General features: G+C 32.2%; 1 protein-coding gene across 1 annotated transcript; it reads left to right on the plus strand.

The window, feature by feature from the left end:
- Window positions 1–5,159: 5,159 nt before the first annotated feature.
- On the plus strand, window positions 5,160–7,689 carry LOC143047020 (uncharacterized). The gene has a single exon (XM_076220014.1). The coding sequence runs from the start codon at window positions 5,360–5,362 to the stop codon at window positions 7,190–7,192; it is 1,833 nt and encodes a 610-aa protein (XP_076076129.1). The 5' UTR covers window positions 5,160–5,359; the 3' UTR covers window positions 7,193–7,689.
- The last annotated feature ends 11,838 nt before the right edge of the window (window positions 7,690–19,527 follow it).

The raw sequence follows: 19,527 nt of genomic DNA on the forward strand, positions 1-19,527 counted from the left end.
CAATTCAAGTACACCTTCTGGGATGCACTAGACTGTAGTGACTCAACACGAGGTTTTTTCGAATTCAAAGGTTGTTTAAAACTTTTTGTAAACAATAAACGCTAGAACATCATAGAAAAACAAGAAAGTAATCTCTGTATTAAAGTCTGTGGATTTTCTACCAAAATCTTTGTTTTATTTTTACCAAATTGTCTTTTTCTACTAAATGCAATTTAAATATAAATAACCATGCTTTGCACGAAGTTTCCCCTTGGTATTTGTACAAAATAGACCATCTCTATTATTCATTATCTTTGCCGTTTTGATACTATTGCAGTTTGAGAATTTCGTAATTCACAGGCCACATTAGGGGTCATAAACCTTAACAAAAGGGAGGAGATTCGGATGTGTTATAATTATGATGTAGTCTACCAGTATAACTACTCTTTCAAAAAATAAAATCACAAAAATACTGAACTCCGAGGAAAATTCAAAAAGACAAGTCTCTAACCAAATGGTAAAATCAAAAGCTCAAACACATCACACGAATGGATAACAACTTTCATATTCCTGGCTTTGTACAGGCATTTTCTTATGTAATAAATGGTGGAATAAACTGGCTTTTATAGCTAGCTAAACATCGCACTTGTATGACAAAGGTGTGGTTAACTGTTTTTGGTACAACCATAAGTAGTTGCGTTTCAAATGATTAGGGATACTCAATTCAATTCTGGATGAATTTCATTTTTGCAAACAATAGTATATCATAAATATTGTGTTTTGATAAACCTGGGGTTTTATTATCAGGACGGCAGCTTTTTCTTTAGATTTTAATTATATGTTAGGGTGCATTTCTTTCTAACACAAACGATACAAACGACTAAGCGCGCACACGCTTTGGTTATTTGTTTCTAACATACGTTTGCAAAGTTTACACAAACTTTGACAAACTATGTAAACGCTAAAGATGCGTCTATAGTTTGTCGTTCATCGTTTGTTAGTACAAACGCTACATTTGTTTCTAACTTGAACTTGATTAAACGATATATTTTTTCTACGTTTGTAAAAATCGGTTTACCAACAACATGTGCATGCATAATTGAAAGTTCAAACAGTAAAGACTCATTAAACGTTGTATTTGTTTCTACTTTCGTAGCGTTTAGAAAACAACAACAAACGCCACACAACGTTTACAAAATTTTGACTAGAAAGAAATGCAGCCTAAATTATAAAATAAACACACGGTGCGTTTGTGCCTTACATCAATTGATATAAGGTAGCCATTACCGCGATCCGTAACTTTAATAGTGCTAAATAAAGTAGATATAAAATTGTATTTACCTTACGTTTTATGGACAAGTTATGCAGCATATGTACAATAAACATACCACAAATCAAATGCTAAGGCAGACTTCTTTGAGAACAAATACATGATACAACAGACAAAGAATAATAAATTTCTTTGATTATTATTGACGTTCAAGTTAGTTGGTTTTTTTTTACTCGAATACGAATTTGAAGAGCATGAAATATAAAAAAAAAAATTCAAATGTACCAAACAAAGCAAGGTCAATCTATAAAGGCAACAGTAGTATACCGCTGTTTGAAAGTTATAAATCGATTGAGAGAAAACAAATTCGGGTTACAAACTAAAACCGTATACCTTGGGCTGGAAAAATAAATTAGTGTTTTCAAATGATTGAACATTTTATAATCAGTCAAGAAAAATTAACATATCAATCATATTTCATGTCAACATAAAAGTACTGACTACTGGGCTAGGGAAACCACTAGATACAAAACGTCCGCCTTAAACGACATGGGGGCGCCCCGATGATGGTTGAATCGTATCAAATATAGAAGTTTAGTAATAAAAGCATAGCGTTTCGTATCATATCGTCTCATATCATTATTGGTGCTCAGAATAGTTGTAAAATCAATTCAAATTAAAGAACCTGAGTGAGCATTCACATTCCCCACGTCCCCACATTGTCACTGGACAAATGAAATAACTGTAAGAAAAAAAAATGAAACATAATTTCCTGTCAATATGCACACCTACATAATATGTCCTTTTTACCTACAAAGTTTCGTGAAATTCTGTTGTGTGGTTTTCAGAGCAGTTGCGATGACAAACTGTTGCAGTAGTATATTGAAGTTCAAAGGGCCGTTACTCGTAGAAAAAACCTGAATCATCTGAATCATAATTTCCTGTCGATATGCACATCTACATAGTATGTCCTTATTATCTACAAAGTTTTATGAAATTCTGTCGTGTGGTTTTAGAGGAGTTGCGATGACAAGAACAAAAGTGACGGACTGATAGACTGATGGACGGACGGACAGACAGACGGGTCATAAAACATTATACCCTCTGCAACTTCGTTGCGTGGGGTATAATAAAAAGATGAAGAGCATAATTATCCGGAAATTCAAAAAATGGGTGCTGAACTATATATTAAGACAATCTTAAATTATATTTAACAACGCCATAAAAGCGGGGGTTTGGCTAGACGGCAAAACGAGGTTCAACCCACCATTTGTTTTTAATTTAAAATGTCCAGTACCAAGTCAAGAAAATGGCAGTTGTTATCTCATAGTTCGGTTCTGTGTGTGTTGCATTGTCGTTTTGGTGTTGTGTTGCACTTCAGTGATTCTTTTATTTCGTTGTTTTCCTCTTAAAGTTGATGTGTTTACCTCAATTTTAGTTTGTAACCCGGCTTTGTTTTCTCTCAATCGATTAATGACTTTCGAACAGCGGTATACTACTGTTGCCTTTATTTTGCATAATGTAGAATTGTTTTTTATCAACGGTTTATTTACCGTTTATTTTTAATGAACATATCTCATATCACTGGGATGGTTAACAAAGCATGCACACACGATTTCAGTTTACAATTTCCAGGTCCCTTTTCAGTATTCTGTTCAAAACAAACACAAAAAAACAAAAAAAAGTTTAGAAATGGACATAAAAACGAGTTTGTTGAATTATCATTATTGAAATATAAGTGCCAACTTTTGATGATATCGTAATGTTGTGAATACCACAAACATTTAGAAGCACTCCTTTCGTCGTGGTATCTTTGCTGAATTTGTTCATCATCAATGTCCATAACAGCTTCGGTGATCTGAATCTTTGTGGTTTCTAGGATATACTTTAAATGTCGTCTTTTTATTTATATATTATTCAACGTATTTTATTGGCCTGCTCTAATGAAGATGAGAAAAATACCAAATCAAAGGGGAAACGTATTTCTCTTCTGTATGTTCTCTGTCAGTTATTATTTTGTTGCACAACATCGCCGTATTTTCCTTATTTTCTGTTACAACAAATTGTCACATAATGCACGAGCGTTACGTTTCATTTCAAAAATGTAGTCTTAAGGCGTCCATCTGTGTCAATATCGATTCAGAAATGAAGCATACCTTATAGTAACGATAACATCCTTAACCTCAAGTTCGTGAGGATTTATTAGATGCAGGCACTCACAGAAAAATGAATAGAGTGACAGGACAACATCAATGTATTTCACAGTTATATAAAAAAGTCTTTGTGATTATATCATCATCGAAGTGTTTGGATTTTTTAATACATGTTTTCTTTATTTTGTAAGCGAAAACGAAACTTTTATACCACAATCCACAAATCTTGTAGAAAAAAACCTCAATGAGTCGATGTAGGTTAACCATCTTTTTAACGGTGTGCAGAGTCGTTTTAATCGTTCTTGAAGACGAAATAAATCTATATTTTGCGCAGCTTCGGGAGCCAGTACATAGTTTAAATTTTCAGTGTATTTTGTTCAGCTTATATAGAGATAACTAAAAGTTTATGTTAGTTACAGATGTCTTTTAATCGAAAATGTAGTCAGTTTGGATGTTGGTGAATAAGTGATTACCTTTTGCAGAACCGCAATATAACAATAACGTAAAAAAATAATGATTTTTAAGCTATCTTTTCAGCCAGGACAAAAACAAATTCCTTGCCTAATTCTTTAAGCTTATGTTTGATACGCGAAATATCTTAAGGTTGCTGTTAAGAGTAAAATGTTCTTTAAAATTTTGTTTACGTAAATATACGTTCATTATGGAATTGAAAAGGAATCTTCTCGTTTTGTCCAATTAGAGAAGTTAGTACGAAGTGAGTCGTGGATGATGTTACGACACTCACTCCAATTTATTATTTCCGGGGGACGATATTAAGGTCCTTCACTGATTTCAATTCTCTGTCACGAAGGATGTTAAGGTCTTCTGTTATAACATGGGAAATGGATAATGTATACTTTCTACTTTAGTACTATCCTTAATCATATTTTCATTAGAATATGGGAGATGAAAACACTCATGAAAATGTTTGATATTGATTATATCTGAAAATGAAATAAATTAACTTTGTAAGATACGAAAATCAAAGGTGTTGATATCATTATTAAATTGTGAAGATTTTTTAGTAGAACTTTAGAATTTTTAGGAATCGATACCTGAATGACAAGGCTGTAAAATTTCAATATCAAATGATATTAACAAATTTCGAGGATTTTATTAAACTGATCAGTAAAAAAAAACATTTGATCTAAAATTCAGTATATACTGAGCGCAACTTCTTTGTTCAAACTTTCATACAGAATGTTCGTGTGTCAAATTTGATATAAAACACAATCATCAAAGATACTAGGCTAATAATTTAGTATGCTTGACGCGCGTCTGTCAACATAATAGTCATCAATGGTGTCTGGGGTTAAAGACATACGTGTTTTGATTGATTTTAACATTATTGTATGAATAGAACATTTTCAAAATATGACCGTCAATGATATTGTTATAATTTTTTATTATTATTATTATTATCATTTTCATACATAATCAACATGAAACGTGTTGTTTTCTATTACTACAATATTATAACACTAAAAAATAAATGTATCTACCTTTCAAGGTAATTAATGATCGTATAAGTGATTAGTAAGTATTTGTTCTTGTACTACTTTTTGTTCAGGTGTAATGTACTAACGATAATTTGTCAATCAGTCTTCTTTACAACCAATATCATGCACAAAATAGTTAATTATGTACAAGTAATTGTATTTGTATTTAAAAAACGAATGTGTTTGACATTTTTGTTCTAATATCAATCATTACTACACCTATTTGAGAGGTACGCTTGTATTTTGTGCACCTTTGAATGTTAAATGTGGTAAGATATTTTACTGTCTGATGGTATCTGTTTGGCTTTTTGACATTTTATAAGAAAGTAATCGATGTGTATTTTTTTTTTCAAAACTATGAATCATCTTTGAGAAACTTATAATATAATCAACGTATGGTCTGATAACACAGGATGCAAAATTGCAGTTATTTCTAATTCTTTAATATTTTGTTGGATATGTATATTACCGTAGTGCGTGCTCTGGTGTTTCTTCAACATTCTTTACTGCTGTATGGGGAATCTTTATTCCCCCTCGAAGTTGAAAATTACGTCATGGATAAATTCACAATCAACAGAGATTCTTCAACTGGATATGGATCGATAAATTTCAAAACAGGCGATTCTTTTAAAATATATTTTTGTCTCCGTGCTGAAACTAGTGTAAATTTGAATAACGTTAGATTTTCTAACGATGGAGGAAGCGATGCTATTGAATTTGGGATAGATGGAATACGATTGGGTATTTTAACGTCACCAGACGACAGCAATTACGGTAAAGGATGGAATAATTTTCTTCAAAGTGGACCGATTGGTCCATATTTAAATCTGTCGTCTGGAAGACATTTTATTTCAATAAGTGTAAATAAGACTGATTTTTATGGAGTCGAACTTGATCAACTTGAAATCAAAACATTAGATTCACACATTAGCGATGAAATATTCAAGTGTTCTCTTTTCTGTGACAAAGACATAACTTATTCGAATGGCCGGGCACGAGATGACATGTCTTCTGCTGTTTTAACGAGGAAAACATCACAGCCAGTATGTCCAAGCAATAACAATTTACTCTTGCCGATCTACCATGAAAATGTAAAAATGTTCCTTGTTACTGTGATGCATCCAAAATACAGGTCCTTTGAAAATAATTTTCATGATGAACATGGACTTTGTGAAAGACACAATAAAACATTATGGGAATTTTCAAAAGTACAGCTCGAGTCACATTATGATACCGTTCACTCTGAATTATATCCAAGTGCTACTATGGAACATGGTAGGTCTAATACGTCAAAATCTTTATATATGAAAATAAAGTTTAAAAACTTGCATGTCGATGACACAGATACAAGACTTGTGCTGCAATTTCTACACGTTGTAGACATATTTCTTGTAACTTGCACGTATAAAGATGAGGGATCATTGATTACACTTAAAAACGCATACTTTAGCTCAATAAAAACAAAACATGTTTGGCTAATACCAAAGAACAGTCTTTTAAAGGAAAGGGAGATTTTGTTACATATTCTAGCTGATCCGGCCCAAATGAGATCAATCACAGTAGATTTTATAAAGTTAGAGCACCATGCATCACTGTCAATTAATAGTGAAAATTTGTTTTCCAGCTATGATACAAAAATTGAAGTTTTCTATGATCAGTTTAACAAGGAACACTCTGTGCAAGATGCAATGTCTGTTAGAAATGTAGATACGGATACCATATTCAATCATGTGTCTGAGATAGTAATTTCGCATCGACTTCCATGGGCTGACGTTTATAGTCCTATTGTGAAGTTGTCGAGAACAGGTGAAATGAACATATTACCAATTGCACCACATGGACTTACTGAAATTCCATTTGGTACATCAATTGTTTTTGGTCAAAATGATCCATCTAAAAACAATCTACCCTCCGCTCCGATATCAAGAATAGATATTACACCAGCAGCTTTACAATTATTCGTTACATTTAAGGATCATGGAACAACTAATATTTTGATCAAATCTACCTGGAAAGACACCAAAGCCATTTTTAAAGATATTGTTAATACAAGGAACCCTCTTAAATATCCGTTTGCAACAATAATGACCACGTGGAATTATGACGGCAATGCTGACGTAGACCATGTCAGCAGTAACGGAGATACTGTTCATCATATAGTGAAAGGATGGGACAAGCTTTATGGTACAAGTTTTACATTTTTCAGACAATGTTTATCGAGATACAATACACAAAGTCCTGACTTACGTCTTCAAATTATTAATGAAAAAGATTTATATTTGTTCATTTGACATCAAATATACATTTAGAGGTCCCTATGTACATTGATATTGCTACTTTTTATCATATGAAATATTGGTGATTATTGGAAAAATTAAAGAAACCCTCCAATAACGAGAGCAGTAACTACTAAAAAAGAAAGGACAGAAACAGCACGTAGTACGATACGACTAAACATTGCCAATTGTTTTTTTTTTCACATGATCATACACAGTTGGACGCATCACGACGTATTTTACTAATTATTACTTTAAGAATAGAGTACTTATTTTTTACTCTTAATGACTGATTTTGTATACAATCATATTTAGTATTTGGTGTCCAAAAGAATGAGTCTTCCTTTTGTCAGATGCAAGTCAAGTGACTTTTGAAACGTATTTAATGCATAACGGGAGACAACCCAATTTGAAACATTTTCCATTGCCTATTACAAAAACGTCCGATATTACAGTAAACAATTTGTAAGTTATGTCGATGGATGAATAAATACAATCGTGTTAGTCATCCAGTGGCAAATATTACTTGAATATAAATATGTGTACATGATAAAGAGGTATGAACCTGTTTCTCTTTCGAACGATGCGATGAGAAGGATTTTTAACATTATTGTTCACACGGCATCAATTCGCAGGATAAAAGAAACATGCATCCAACCTGGATTCATAATAATGACTTCGAGTTGATCAGTCTTTGATCTCCCTCATTAATGCTGTGTTCGTGGCGTAGAGGAAGTTGCCTTTATAACTTGTTTTCGAAAGACAATACGTACATAGCCCAATTAACATAATTTGGGTTCTGGTTAATGACGTCTTTCTAAAAAGCTGTCAAAATTTTAGTTTGCGATTATCTTCTGACGTGTATAATGAGGTGTTTTCTTTATACATAAGCTAAAAACTATATTAAAGTACACTCAAGTATTTTTACGGAGCATTGGTCAAATAACTATTATTTGGTGAATTAAACTTTTGCTCTCTCGCGGATGTAGCTGTATTTTAAATAATCATAATTTCAGATAGAGATTAAAGATATTTGGAACCAAAATTTTGTCTTAGAATATTGTAATTTAAACACGCAACAACATATATCATTTAAACATTCAAACACACGATTTTCCACCCGGTTTTATGGACCGTACTTATTTCGTGTCGATGCCTTTAGTTTTTAATGTCTTTTTTTTTTGCTGTTGTTTGTATTTAACTTATGGGGTGCACAGGATTTAAGAGAGTAAATTTGACCAGTTGTCAATTCAACTTGTTACCTCCGCTTTTTCGTGTTAATCGATTCATGAATTTCGAACAAAAAATTAAGATACAGTTTATGTAAAAAAAAAAGAAGAAGATGTGGTATGATTGCCAATGAGACAACTCTCAACAAGAGACCAAAATGACACAGAAATTAGGTCACTATAGCCTGCATGTGATGCATGATTGGAAAATCGGTCAATCTGAAAGAAGTTATCCAAGAACAATGCTAGAATAAAAAATCTGAAAATCTCGATCAAATAAATTTGAGATATGAAAGGAGAGTAAAAAAAAAACTAGCTATATGTATTCGTTTTAAACAGTTTCAGACAGAATAAATGTATTCTTGTCTTCAATCGTTTACAGTGTTGCGTTATTGGCACCGTCTAAGATCTGAATAAACACTTTCATAATCACTCGTATTACATGTTTATGCCCCACCTACGATAGAAGAGGGGCATTATGTTTTCTTGTCTATGCGACCGTTTGTTCGTCCGTCCGTTCGTCCCGATTCAGGTTAAAGTTTTTGGTCAAGGTACTTTTTCATGACGTTGAAGTCCAATCAACTTGAAAGTTAGTACACTTTTCCCTATGATATGATCTTTCTAATTTTAATGAAAATTAGAATTTATACCCCAATTTCATGGTCCACTGAACATAGAAAATGATAGTGTGAGTGGGTCATCCGTGTACTTGGGACACATTCTTGTTATCAAGTAAAATAGCCTGTATATTCCGTGAGATATAAGAGACAAGACCACATACAACACATTTGAAGGTGCACCATCCATCCTCATCTTGTTTCTCATGTTTCTTTGTTTACAAAAATCTGAAAACAAGCGTTATGCGCATCGGACAGCAAGCGTTGCCGTCGATTGAATCGAAAAGCAAAAAATAAATAAATAAATAAACACCTTGGATGTACTTATTTCATATTGCAGAATTAAAGTGGTTTTTGTTCTTCAAAATCAGTGCATGTCCAACGAGAAGGTGTCAACAACATGACACAGTTTTAAGACATTTGTTGTACATCCCTGTATCGAGTAGATCTACGGGGATACTTAATCAAATACCAATACAACGTTTTTAAATCAAACAAAAATGGTAGCACTATGAGAAAACTATTTAAGATTAAATTTTATAAGTCTTAGTGACCATATTTTTTGCAACACGCCAGCCTTAAAACGTGGAAAACCAACATATGCAGATCAACATAAAGCATGCATTCTACACTTAATAGATGCATATATTAATATCTCTGACAGTCTAAAAAGACTTCCTTAACGTTGTTCTAGAAGTGACAATTTCATTAAAAATGCGGAAGCTTCCACTTTTAAATATTTTACTACGTAACTTTAAAAAATAAATATATCGCTGCATACAGATAGATGTGCAGTTCTATATTTTTATCGACTTCATAACAGCATGTCAACTTGACGAACGGGTAGTCTCAATCTTCTTGTATAAAGATAAGTAAATGTGGTACGATAAGACATCTGGTCATAGAACACAGTTATTTCGTAGTGAATTTCTTTTAGACAATAAATAATATTAAAAAAAATGTCCCACCTGCGCTTCCTCAATAATATTTTAGCAGTGTGTGTACTACTGTTGGGACAAATTATATCAAAATAATAGAAAACTTCATCGGGTCTTACTCAAATTATGGACAATTTTATGTTAAGGGGGTCTTGAAATTATTTGGCAGTTTCAGAAATGCTAATTTTCAACCTTTTACAGATTAACCAAATCACTACTTTATTTTAAAATTCATGACCAAAATATTTTTACAATATAATTTTATCCCCATTCTTGATATTTGAGGCATAAACATGAAGAAATAAATTTGGAAGGGGTATATAAAAAGATTGACAAGTAAAACACTGTCCACACTAGGAACTACATTCATGGACAACGAAAATCAAATGACGATAACTGTGATCACGGCCCATCTGTCCACCAAGGTATGGCCATCAACAATGAGAAAAATACATACCGTATAGTCGGCTATAAAAGGCTCCGGAAACATATCCTCATTAGTGTTATTTTTGCAGCTCCGGCAAAATTATAGGGATTTATATACAGCTTGTTATTTACCAAATTTTAAGCCTCGTATATTTGATGCCTTTTTTCGCAGTTAGTTTTATCATCAATATCATCAGTGGCACAAGAAATAAAATAATGGAATGGAGAGCCACTGTTATTTTATTTTCCGTCTTGATATGTTTTCCTATCTTTATTTGTTTTTATTAAAAAAAAAATATTTGTTATTATGTTAATGCAATACCTGAAAGTTTTCTTTGTTATCATATGTAAATCTTAATATATGTGGGAATAGAAATAATCAATCAATCTCATCAAACTATCATGAAGCCACTTGAAAATGAGGACCCCTAAAAGAATTGTTACGACTGGACGTAGCTAGGTATTTGTAATTCCCGTACATCCAGGCGGACACCCCACTTTGAGCTTTCTGTCGTTTGGAGTAAGACCTGCAGTGACAACATTTCGAATCCGTTCAACGCTCAATAATATAACCCTTTGTTTGTTGGTCAGAACAATCATAGACTTGCAGTGAGATACAGTTGTGAAAGAAATTTTATTACGACAATGTAACATGAGTGTATCAACTTTCGTGTGACTGTTCCAATATTTGAAAGTAAAGATGGTACACTTTTTTCCCTATCAAATAAGATACAATATATTTTCATAAATAACTGCACCGTTTTTTTAAGCAGGTGCCCTGTTCAACACCACATCAGCAAGATGTCCTTAACGTACCTTAAATAATTATATAGCTGTACAAGATCCGCGCGAAATCAAATAATATACATGTATAGATTTTGGCAAGAACTCTTATTGGCGGCAAATAATGTTTAATAAAGTTATCAAAACAGGAAGAATGATAGAAATATGGTCCAGGTCATAATTATATATCAACTAAACATGATTTGTATTATTTGTTTATTATCAAACAGGAAGAATTTTCACTTTTAATAAACAATCATTTTATAAGTACTGTATTAAATCACAATATACGAAACAGAAATATCTTTAGAAAATCCATTTAATATCATATGCATTATCAAATCATAAGAAAGTAAAGGAATTTTGAATTTAAACGTAATCATTTGTGTTAATCAATCAGTAGACTAGTTTCACAACTTTTGTCAACATTGCAAGAGGGTACTCCTGTATTTAAGCTGCTTGATTGTTCCAATCGTTTTAGTATCGACACAAACTACCAACAAAAGCTTACAGTGTAATACAGGTAATAGATGTATTAATTGATATTATACATGTATGTCCAAATGCAAGATGTAATTACGTTAAGTTAAGTCGTTATATCGATACCATAAAAACATGATTTGATAAATATTATTTAAAATCTGTACAAGTAACAATATTCATAACAAGCTATCCTATGACAGAAGAAAAAACACCAAAAAACGTATAACTTCAATAGTTTTAACATGTAGGCTGCATTTGCAATGTTTCAAAAAGAATAAGAGAATTGTGGAACAAATTAACTGATTTACTCAAAAATTGTGTCTTACAATTTTCGAACGAATACAGTTCACTTATTTATGACTATTAATGAATAAAGGTTGTTTTTTTCCATATGATGTTCATAATTGAATTTTTGTATAGATTTGACTTTAGCCCGATTTTCTGGCACTTTTATGAGATTCGGACATAGATAAACTACTGCTTCTAATTTAATAGACTATGTTAATATTATTAAACCCATGAATTTCTAATTTCTGTTTAATTTCTACTGCTTAATTTACTTCAGATGTCTCTTCAAGAATTCATAAAGGGGGCGAGTGATGTATGTTATCGACCTCCAAAATTCCGCTTCTCTGTACGCGCAGCTGAAAACATACTTTCCAAAATAGAATATACAAGAATGTTGCAATATTTAGGAGAAATAGAAGATCAAACATCCACAACAAGCTCTGATCCAGCTCTTGAAGTAATTCTGAATAAAATGCCTACAAGGTTTAAAGATCTACACGATGTTTTGGGACGTATTATTGGGACCTATCAAGGTAGAACACGTTAAATGTTTATCTTTTTCTATGTACTTCAAAGATAAATAAGTATTTATTAGATAATTTATATCAACTTTGGTTTTCGTGAGTTAATCATTTGAAGTCCTCGTATTAAAGATCATACTTTATCGTGTGTTTTTCTATGTTGTGCTGTTATACTATTGTTTCAGAAAAAGGGAGAAGGTTTGGTACAATTGAAACGTTAAATCCCGCTGCAAATGTTTGCACCTTTCATAAGTCAGGAATATGATGTACTGTAGTTGTCGTTTGTTTATGTAATGTATACGTGTTTCTCGTTTCTCGTTTTTTATATAGATTAGACCGTTGGTTTTCCCGTTTGAATGGATTTACACTAATATTTTAGGGACCTTTATAGCTTGTTTTTCGGTGTGAGCCAAGACTCCGTGTTGAAGGCCGTACATTGACCTATAATGGTTTACTTTTATAAATTGTTATTTGGATGAAGAGTTGTCTCGTTGGCACTCACACCACGTCTTCCTATATCTATAGATGTATATTTGTAAAGCTTATAGTTTGTCAAAACAGCGCCTTTTTCTCGTAAGACTCATCAGTGGCGCTCGGACCGAATATGTTAGACCAGTTTATTGTAAAATAACATTTCTCGGATATTTCATTCATGGTTTTTTTATGTTTTTAGAGTCACAGACTACTGAAATCACTCAATTTTATCGCTGTTCGATAGACATTTATGGATTCCTTTATACGATATTTGGATCGATTAAACGTGTAAAAGCAACACGAACACTTTATAAAGTCTTAGATGATTGTACGAAAATATCACCTGTGTATACCAATATTAGCAGTGGTGGTCAGGGTGAAGGATTAAATATCCCAAATGGAGACTATGACTTGATGACAGTTCTAGAGCAAATAAAAGTAAAATTAGATTGTTCTATAATTGAAGAAGATCAACCAATTCTACTCTTTGACAATCAGTACTCATATCCAGGTTTTGCCCATCTTAAAATAGGGCAAAACCGATTTTCGGAGGAACTATTTACTTCATGGGGTGAATACACGATATATGGACCCTTAATATCAAACCATAGATTTAAGAACTATTTCATGTCGCGTTATCAAGATCATGACTGTAAGATTCATGGTCCATGTATTTCCGACTTACCAGAAACAGTTGATCATTTATTTTGCTTCCGTGCAATGTTATGGCCAGATGTTGCAGAGTCTTGGTTGACGAGAAACAAATCATCAATATGGCCACCAACCGATGTTATGTTGAATTCTGTCAGCCATGGAATCTTGATAGTACCGATTGGCAGCAAATTCGGCTCATCTGAGGATTGTTCTTTCGAATGGCGAATATCATTCTCATTGCAAGAAAGAGATCTGATTCATTCATTTAACTATGTACAATTATTGTGCCTCACAGTGTTAAAGTACTTTAAAAAAGATGTTTTAAAAGAAACATTTTTATGTTCATACTTTATAAAGACTACGTTATTTTGGTTATGTGAAGAGTTAAATGAGAATATGTGGAATCCAGAAAATTTCGTACAGTGCATTCACGAACTTCAGAGACGTCTATTATATTGGGTTAGATACGGGTATTGTCCTCATTACTTTATAGCAGAAAACAATCTATTCGAAGGTGTACTTACTGAAGAAATGAAAATCATTTTAGAAACATTACTACATAACATAGCTCCATTATTTTTTCAAAGTATTCATTACGGAAACATGTGTTCTAATTTCAAGTTTACACACTTTGACCATTTTAAAGAGTTAAACACCCCGTTTATTGAGAAAAGTAAATCTATTTTCATATTACTAAAAACAATACGGAGAAGTTTGTCCATGTGCACTTTAATTCAGAGTAGCGGTATATTGTACAAGACTTTATTCAGACTATTACATAATAAGTTTTCTTATTTTACTAAAGGTGTGTACTTGCTGCTGTTTTGCTATGGAAATCAGGTTTTTACACAACGTCTTCAAACTGAAGTTTGCAAAGAAAACAAAAAAATGTACTTGATTAACAGGCAGTGCATTGCGCATTCACTTATTGGAACAAATGTCGACGCCATCGCTGGCTGGTTATTATTAGCTTCATATTTCTATGAAAAAGGCAAACCTCTATGCGTTCTTAAAATCATTGACGTGATTCTTGCGAAATCGATAGATGATAAAATGTTAATTGCTGACGGATACCATGAAGACGTTATGATGACTTATTTAGAACAAGTGGCTAGCACCAATTGGAATTATAAATTGTCAGTTCTGAATTACATGAAAATGCATTGTGTTGATATGATTTATGTTATACCTGGTTCTCCCCTGAACCCCGAAGAACTATTGCCAAAATTTAAATTTAACTTTTATACAATTCCACCAGTCATATACGCGTATATTCTGCGGTTCGTGTGTTATAATACAAAGGACAAGATCTCTCTCAGGGAAAAAGCGATTTGCGACATAATAAAACAGTGTCGCGAAAATTGTTTTCTTGGAGATTGGAAGGGAAGAGCTATTACATATGCAATATTAGCAAAGATTTATCAAGCTATGCATGATGATAAGTCTGCTTTATATTGGAATTCGCATTTATGCAGATATTGGAGAAAAAATAATGGTGGACCCATTACGCTGTTTTTACCAACATTTGAATTACAATAGTTAATAAATGTTGACCGATTGTGAGTACATTAACTTTGTTTTGAATGTCATTTAAACTTCATTTATTCAGTGGGAGAATTGTTTTATCTGTAAGACTGTTATTTATTATTAATCAAATGTATGATAAAAAACGTTCGTCAAGAATCGTTTTGTTACTTTTATTCGGGCGGATACCTTGTTGAAATAAAACAAAGGAAATGAGACTCGTTATTAGTGAAGATCATAAAGATCTAGCCTGTTTTTATGGGCTTTAACGGTTTAATGGAGATGCATAGGTTAGGATCTTCTGCATCTTATATACCTGTTTTTACTTAAATTAAAGTATTTTAATCAAAGACATATTTCTACAAAACAGTCGTTTGTGATAGTTGAAATTCATGTGAATCTTTTTAGTACATAAGCATACATTCCTCCCACAAAATCGACAAAAAATATGAAATATTAACATTTTTGAAACATTCATTTGCTTCCCTGTCCCCCACAACAGTTTTGTTTTGAAAAAAATAAAAAAAAATAAACAGTATTTCAACGAAAAGAGCAAATCGAGTACTCCTTTATTTTTGCAGACGTGTTTAAGTTGACTATTTTGTCTTAAAATAGTTTAAAGCAAAAATGTTCGATGCATTATCTCTCTTCAGATTCTATTATTTTTTATATATTTAGGCTAAAGGTTAGAAAAATAACATTAAAAATTCACAATATTAAAAAAATGAATATATGGGTCAAGTTAAATACGTTTCTAAAGATTTATTAAAACAGAATAAATGTTTATTTAGTAACACATTTTTACTTGAAGTACTTGAATACAAAATGTATAAGTGGATTTTAAAAATGCACATGCGTCATTAGCAATCATTTCACATTTTCATATTTTATAATTCACCAAAAAACTTTATGTGTGTGAGTGTGTGTGTTTGTTTTTATTTTTTATTTTTTTTTATTTTACGAGTTCTCCCTGAAAACTAACCAGACAATAGGTTTAAGTTGATTAAAGGTTTCAAATTACACTAAATGACGGTCAATAGCTAGTTTACACATTTGTCTTTTAAAACACAACTGACATATTAGGATCGTAATAATGCTATGTGTAAAAATATATATCTATTGTTTTTCAGGGGCTAAATTGAGAGCCCGTCTTCCCTACTATTGAAAATAATGAAAGTGTAATGGGGAGATACTTTTGACAAAGTTGAATCCTGACCGTACATTTGTTATAACACTTCGATGTTATCATGTATATCTATTATATAGTCAGAATAATAAATCTACTGTTTGCAAAAGTATGAATAATTCTAAATAATAATGATGTTCTTATCCCGGGCAAAAAAACATTAGCCGTATAATGCACACCTATTAGGAATTTTTAGTCCTCAATGCTCTTTAACTTTGTACTTGTTTTGGCTTTCGAACTTTTTTTATCTGAGGGTTACTGGTTAGTGTTGTGTGGACGAAATTCGCGTCTGGCGTATTAATTTATAAACCTAGTACCTTTTGATAGCTATTATGCGTGTGTTTCTCTGACCTATATGTTCTCCCAATATTTGTATTGTATTCCTGGCATGTAATATTGTCATTTCAATGTTATATTTAACATTGCCATAAAAGCGGGATGGTTCAACCAACTATTTTTTTCTTAAACGTCCTGTACCAAGTCAGTAAAATGGCCATTGTTATATTATAGTTCGTTTATGTGTGTGTTACATTTTAGTGTTGTGTTTCTGTTGTGTCGAAGTTCTTCTCTTATATTTGATGTGTTTCCCTCAGTTTTAGTTTGTAACCCGGATTTGTTTTCTCTCAATCGATTTATGAATTTCGAACAGCGGTATACTACTTTTGCCTTTATTTATAAATAATTCAAACTTTTTTGGAGACCAATGCTTTTAAAGAACCACTTATTAAATCTATTTCATATTTTTGAAACCCCTCGTAGGTTTTTTGTTTGACATGAAGTGTGAGTGAACGATTGTTTCAACTCCCAATATTTTGTCTAAAATTTGTAGTTCCATAAATCTTGGTCATATAAATCTCGTAATCCTTTTAGTTTTTACTGTTTTGTTAAGTCTGTTTGGTTTTGATGTCTCAAATTATTCTGTACATTTGACTTTCGAAATGTTTTACTCCATAATAATCACAAAATGGTTATGTTCTTAAATTAAAAGATGTTAAATTTTAGAGACAGCGGAAACGCAAAAGAAGCACTGGAACAGTTACTACTTCTTATTCATGTGTCGTGTGATACTGTATAATCATATGAACTATAAGAACGCTTTATTTATCTTGTTTACTCTAAAATTTATATATTATTGTACAAAAAGATTGGCTATCATCACATTTAAGAGTACATAACTGAATTGTATTTATTCATATTGTTATTTTTATTTACATGTATCATTGACTCGCTTCATGAAGAAATATAGATCTACAAATTAATTGAAGTCTATAACTGATTGATGATAATAGTTTTTCCACATTTTTTCCGACCGACGCTAATTTATCCAAATGCGGAATGCTTTATTTGCTCCTAAATTTGACATTTTGACTTATCATGTCTGTTTGGTTGTCACACATTCTTATCATTATAAAAGAATGTTAATAGACTGTCATACGAGTGAGATTTATCTTAGCTATAACACTAGGTTTAATCCACAACTACGACAAAAGGAAATGCATGTACTTAGTCAGAAATATTGCAGTTGTTTTCCATTCATTTGCTGTGTTTGAGCATTTGATTTTGCCATTTGATACGGGACTTTCCGTTTTGAATTTTCTTTGCAGTTCTATAATTCTTGTGACTTTACTTTTTACACATTTTGAAAATTTTTCAACCGTTCCTAAGAATCACTTTGATGTCAAACTGTGTAAAAAGTAAAATTACAAGAATATAGAACTGCAAAGAAAATTCAAGATTCTTGGGAACAGTTGAAAAATTTTAAAACTTGGTAGCATATGCACTGTAACCTATCACGTATATACGCTATTAGACCAGATTCAAAGAGTTAAATTGACATACGTTTCCCCTTCAAGATCACTCCATTCTGAAGGAAAATCTTCTTCCGAAATGACCATTGCATATCAAAAACTGTTCAAAAACTTTTCACTTTTATATTTTTTGCCGACTACAAACAAGAATTTCCATATTTGAAAGTACTTCGCCAATTTTAATTTTTGGTGTGGATCTGAATCTGATAATTGTAACATTCATCAAAATGTCTTCTTATTACCTGGAATAAGAAAGATCATCTGATAAATATTTGCATTTTTATTTTGTAGAAATGATCCATAGAAAGCCTTATCACGGTGGGTATGGTTGTCCTGCGAGAGAACGTTCTGTGCTGGTGATTTGGTCCTGACGGGTGCTGGTGATCAATGAAAAAATGTAAACAAAGACGAAAATAATGATTTTTGACGTTTTCACTCATAAAAAATGGAAGAAAACGGTTGAGATTTTTCAATTTTGTTTCTTATGGGTTCATATGTAAACCATTAAAAAGTTGACCCTCTAAACTTTTTCAGTAAGCGTAACACAGAAATGCTCATTTTCAGAAAATCTCGAACTGAAAAAATAAAACAAAAATGCTCATAGAGTCCGCTTTCTATACCGCAATCCACGCGACAAAACTATTTTGTGAAAAAACATTGCAATTTATTAACATTTAGCATTTTCTCAATTTATTCATGTTCTGATACTGTGCTGGTGGTTCCTGTCATTGTGCTGGTGGGTCCTGATACGGTGCTGGTGATTTTGGATAAGAAGTTGGTCATATTTGAAACAAATGTTACAAAATCAATAAAATTGGGCAGATAATTGTTGTCAATAGGATCTATGACTCCTATTTTAGCTCTTGTGCATCCATTTGGCTGTTTAATATGTGTTTTGAAATGATCGTAACTTGTATTAAATAATTACATAAAAGGGCAACATCTTTCGTCCAATATCAGATAACAATATATAGTATCTAAAATAAGAATAGTTTTATTAAGATATTTTAAATGCCCCTTACATTGATGCTTCAACAATGATCAAAGCCAATGCCGCATAGACATGTTTGTTAGCGCTCCGCATACCCCTCCCCACTTCCACCCAACCAACCCTCCTCATTTCCTCCTTCATTGTTACAGTGGTGTACCAAAACAACAATTTATTACATAAAATAATAACACAAAGACACACATTATTGAATAACGAATGCTTGCAGGTACTGAAAGCTAGTTCAAAGCCGCATTTTCAACTAATAGATAAACCATGTTCTCATATACAAAAATCCCAATCGTGTAGATTAAAAAAGTCTCAAAACTTAAGTTCACATTTTAATGTTTGATGAAGCAGAACTTTAAAAGTGTGCAGGGAATCTTGTTCTCACAACAGTTATTGTCATAATTATGTTTACATAAGACTCA

This window comes from Mytilus galloprovincialis, chromosome 9 (assembly GCF_965363235.1).
Source record: "Mytilus galloprovincialis chromosome 9, xbMytGall1.hap1.1, whole genome shotgun sequence".
Taxonomy (NCBI): Eukaryota; Metazoa; Mollusca; class Bivalvia; order Mytilida; family Mytilidae; genus Mytilus; species Mytilus galloprovincialis.

Bases quoted from the DNA above. Each gene is read 5' to 3' on its own strand.
- LOC143047020 (XM_076220014.1), top strand. From the start codon at position 5,360: ATGTATATTACCGTAGTGCGTGCTCTGGTGTTTCTTCAACATTCTTTA.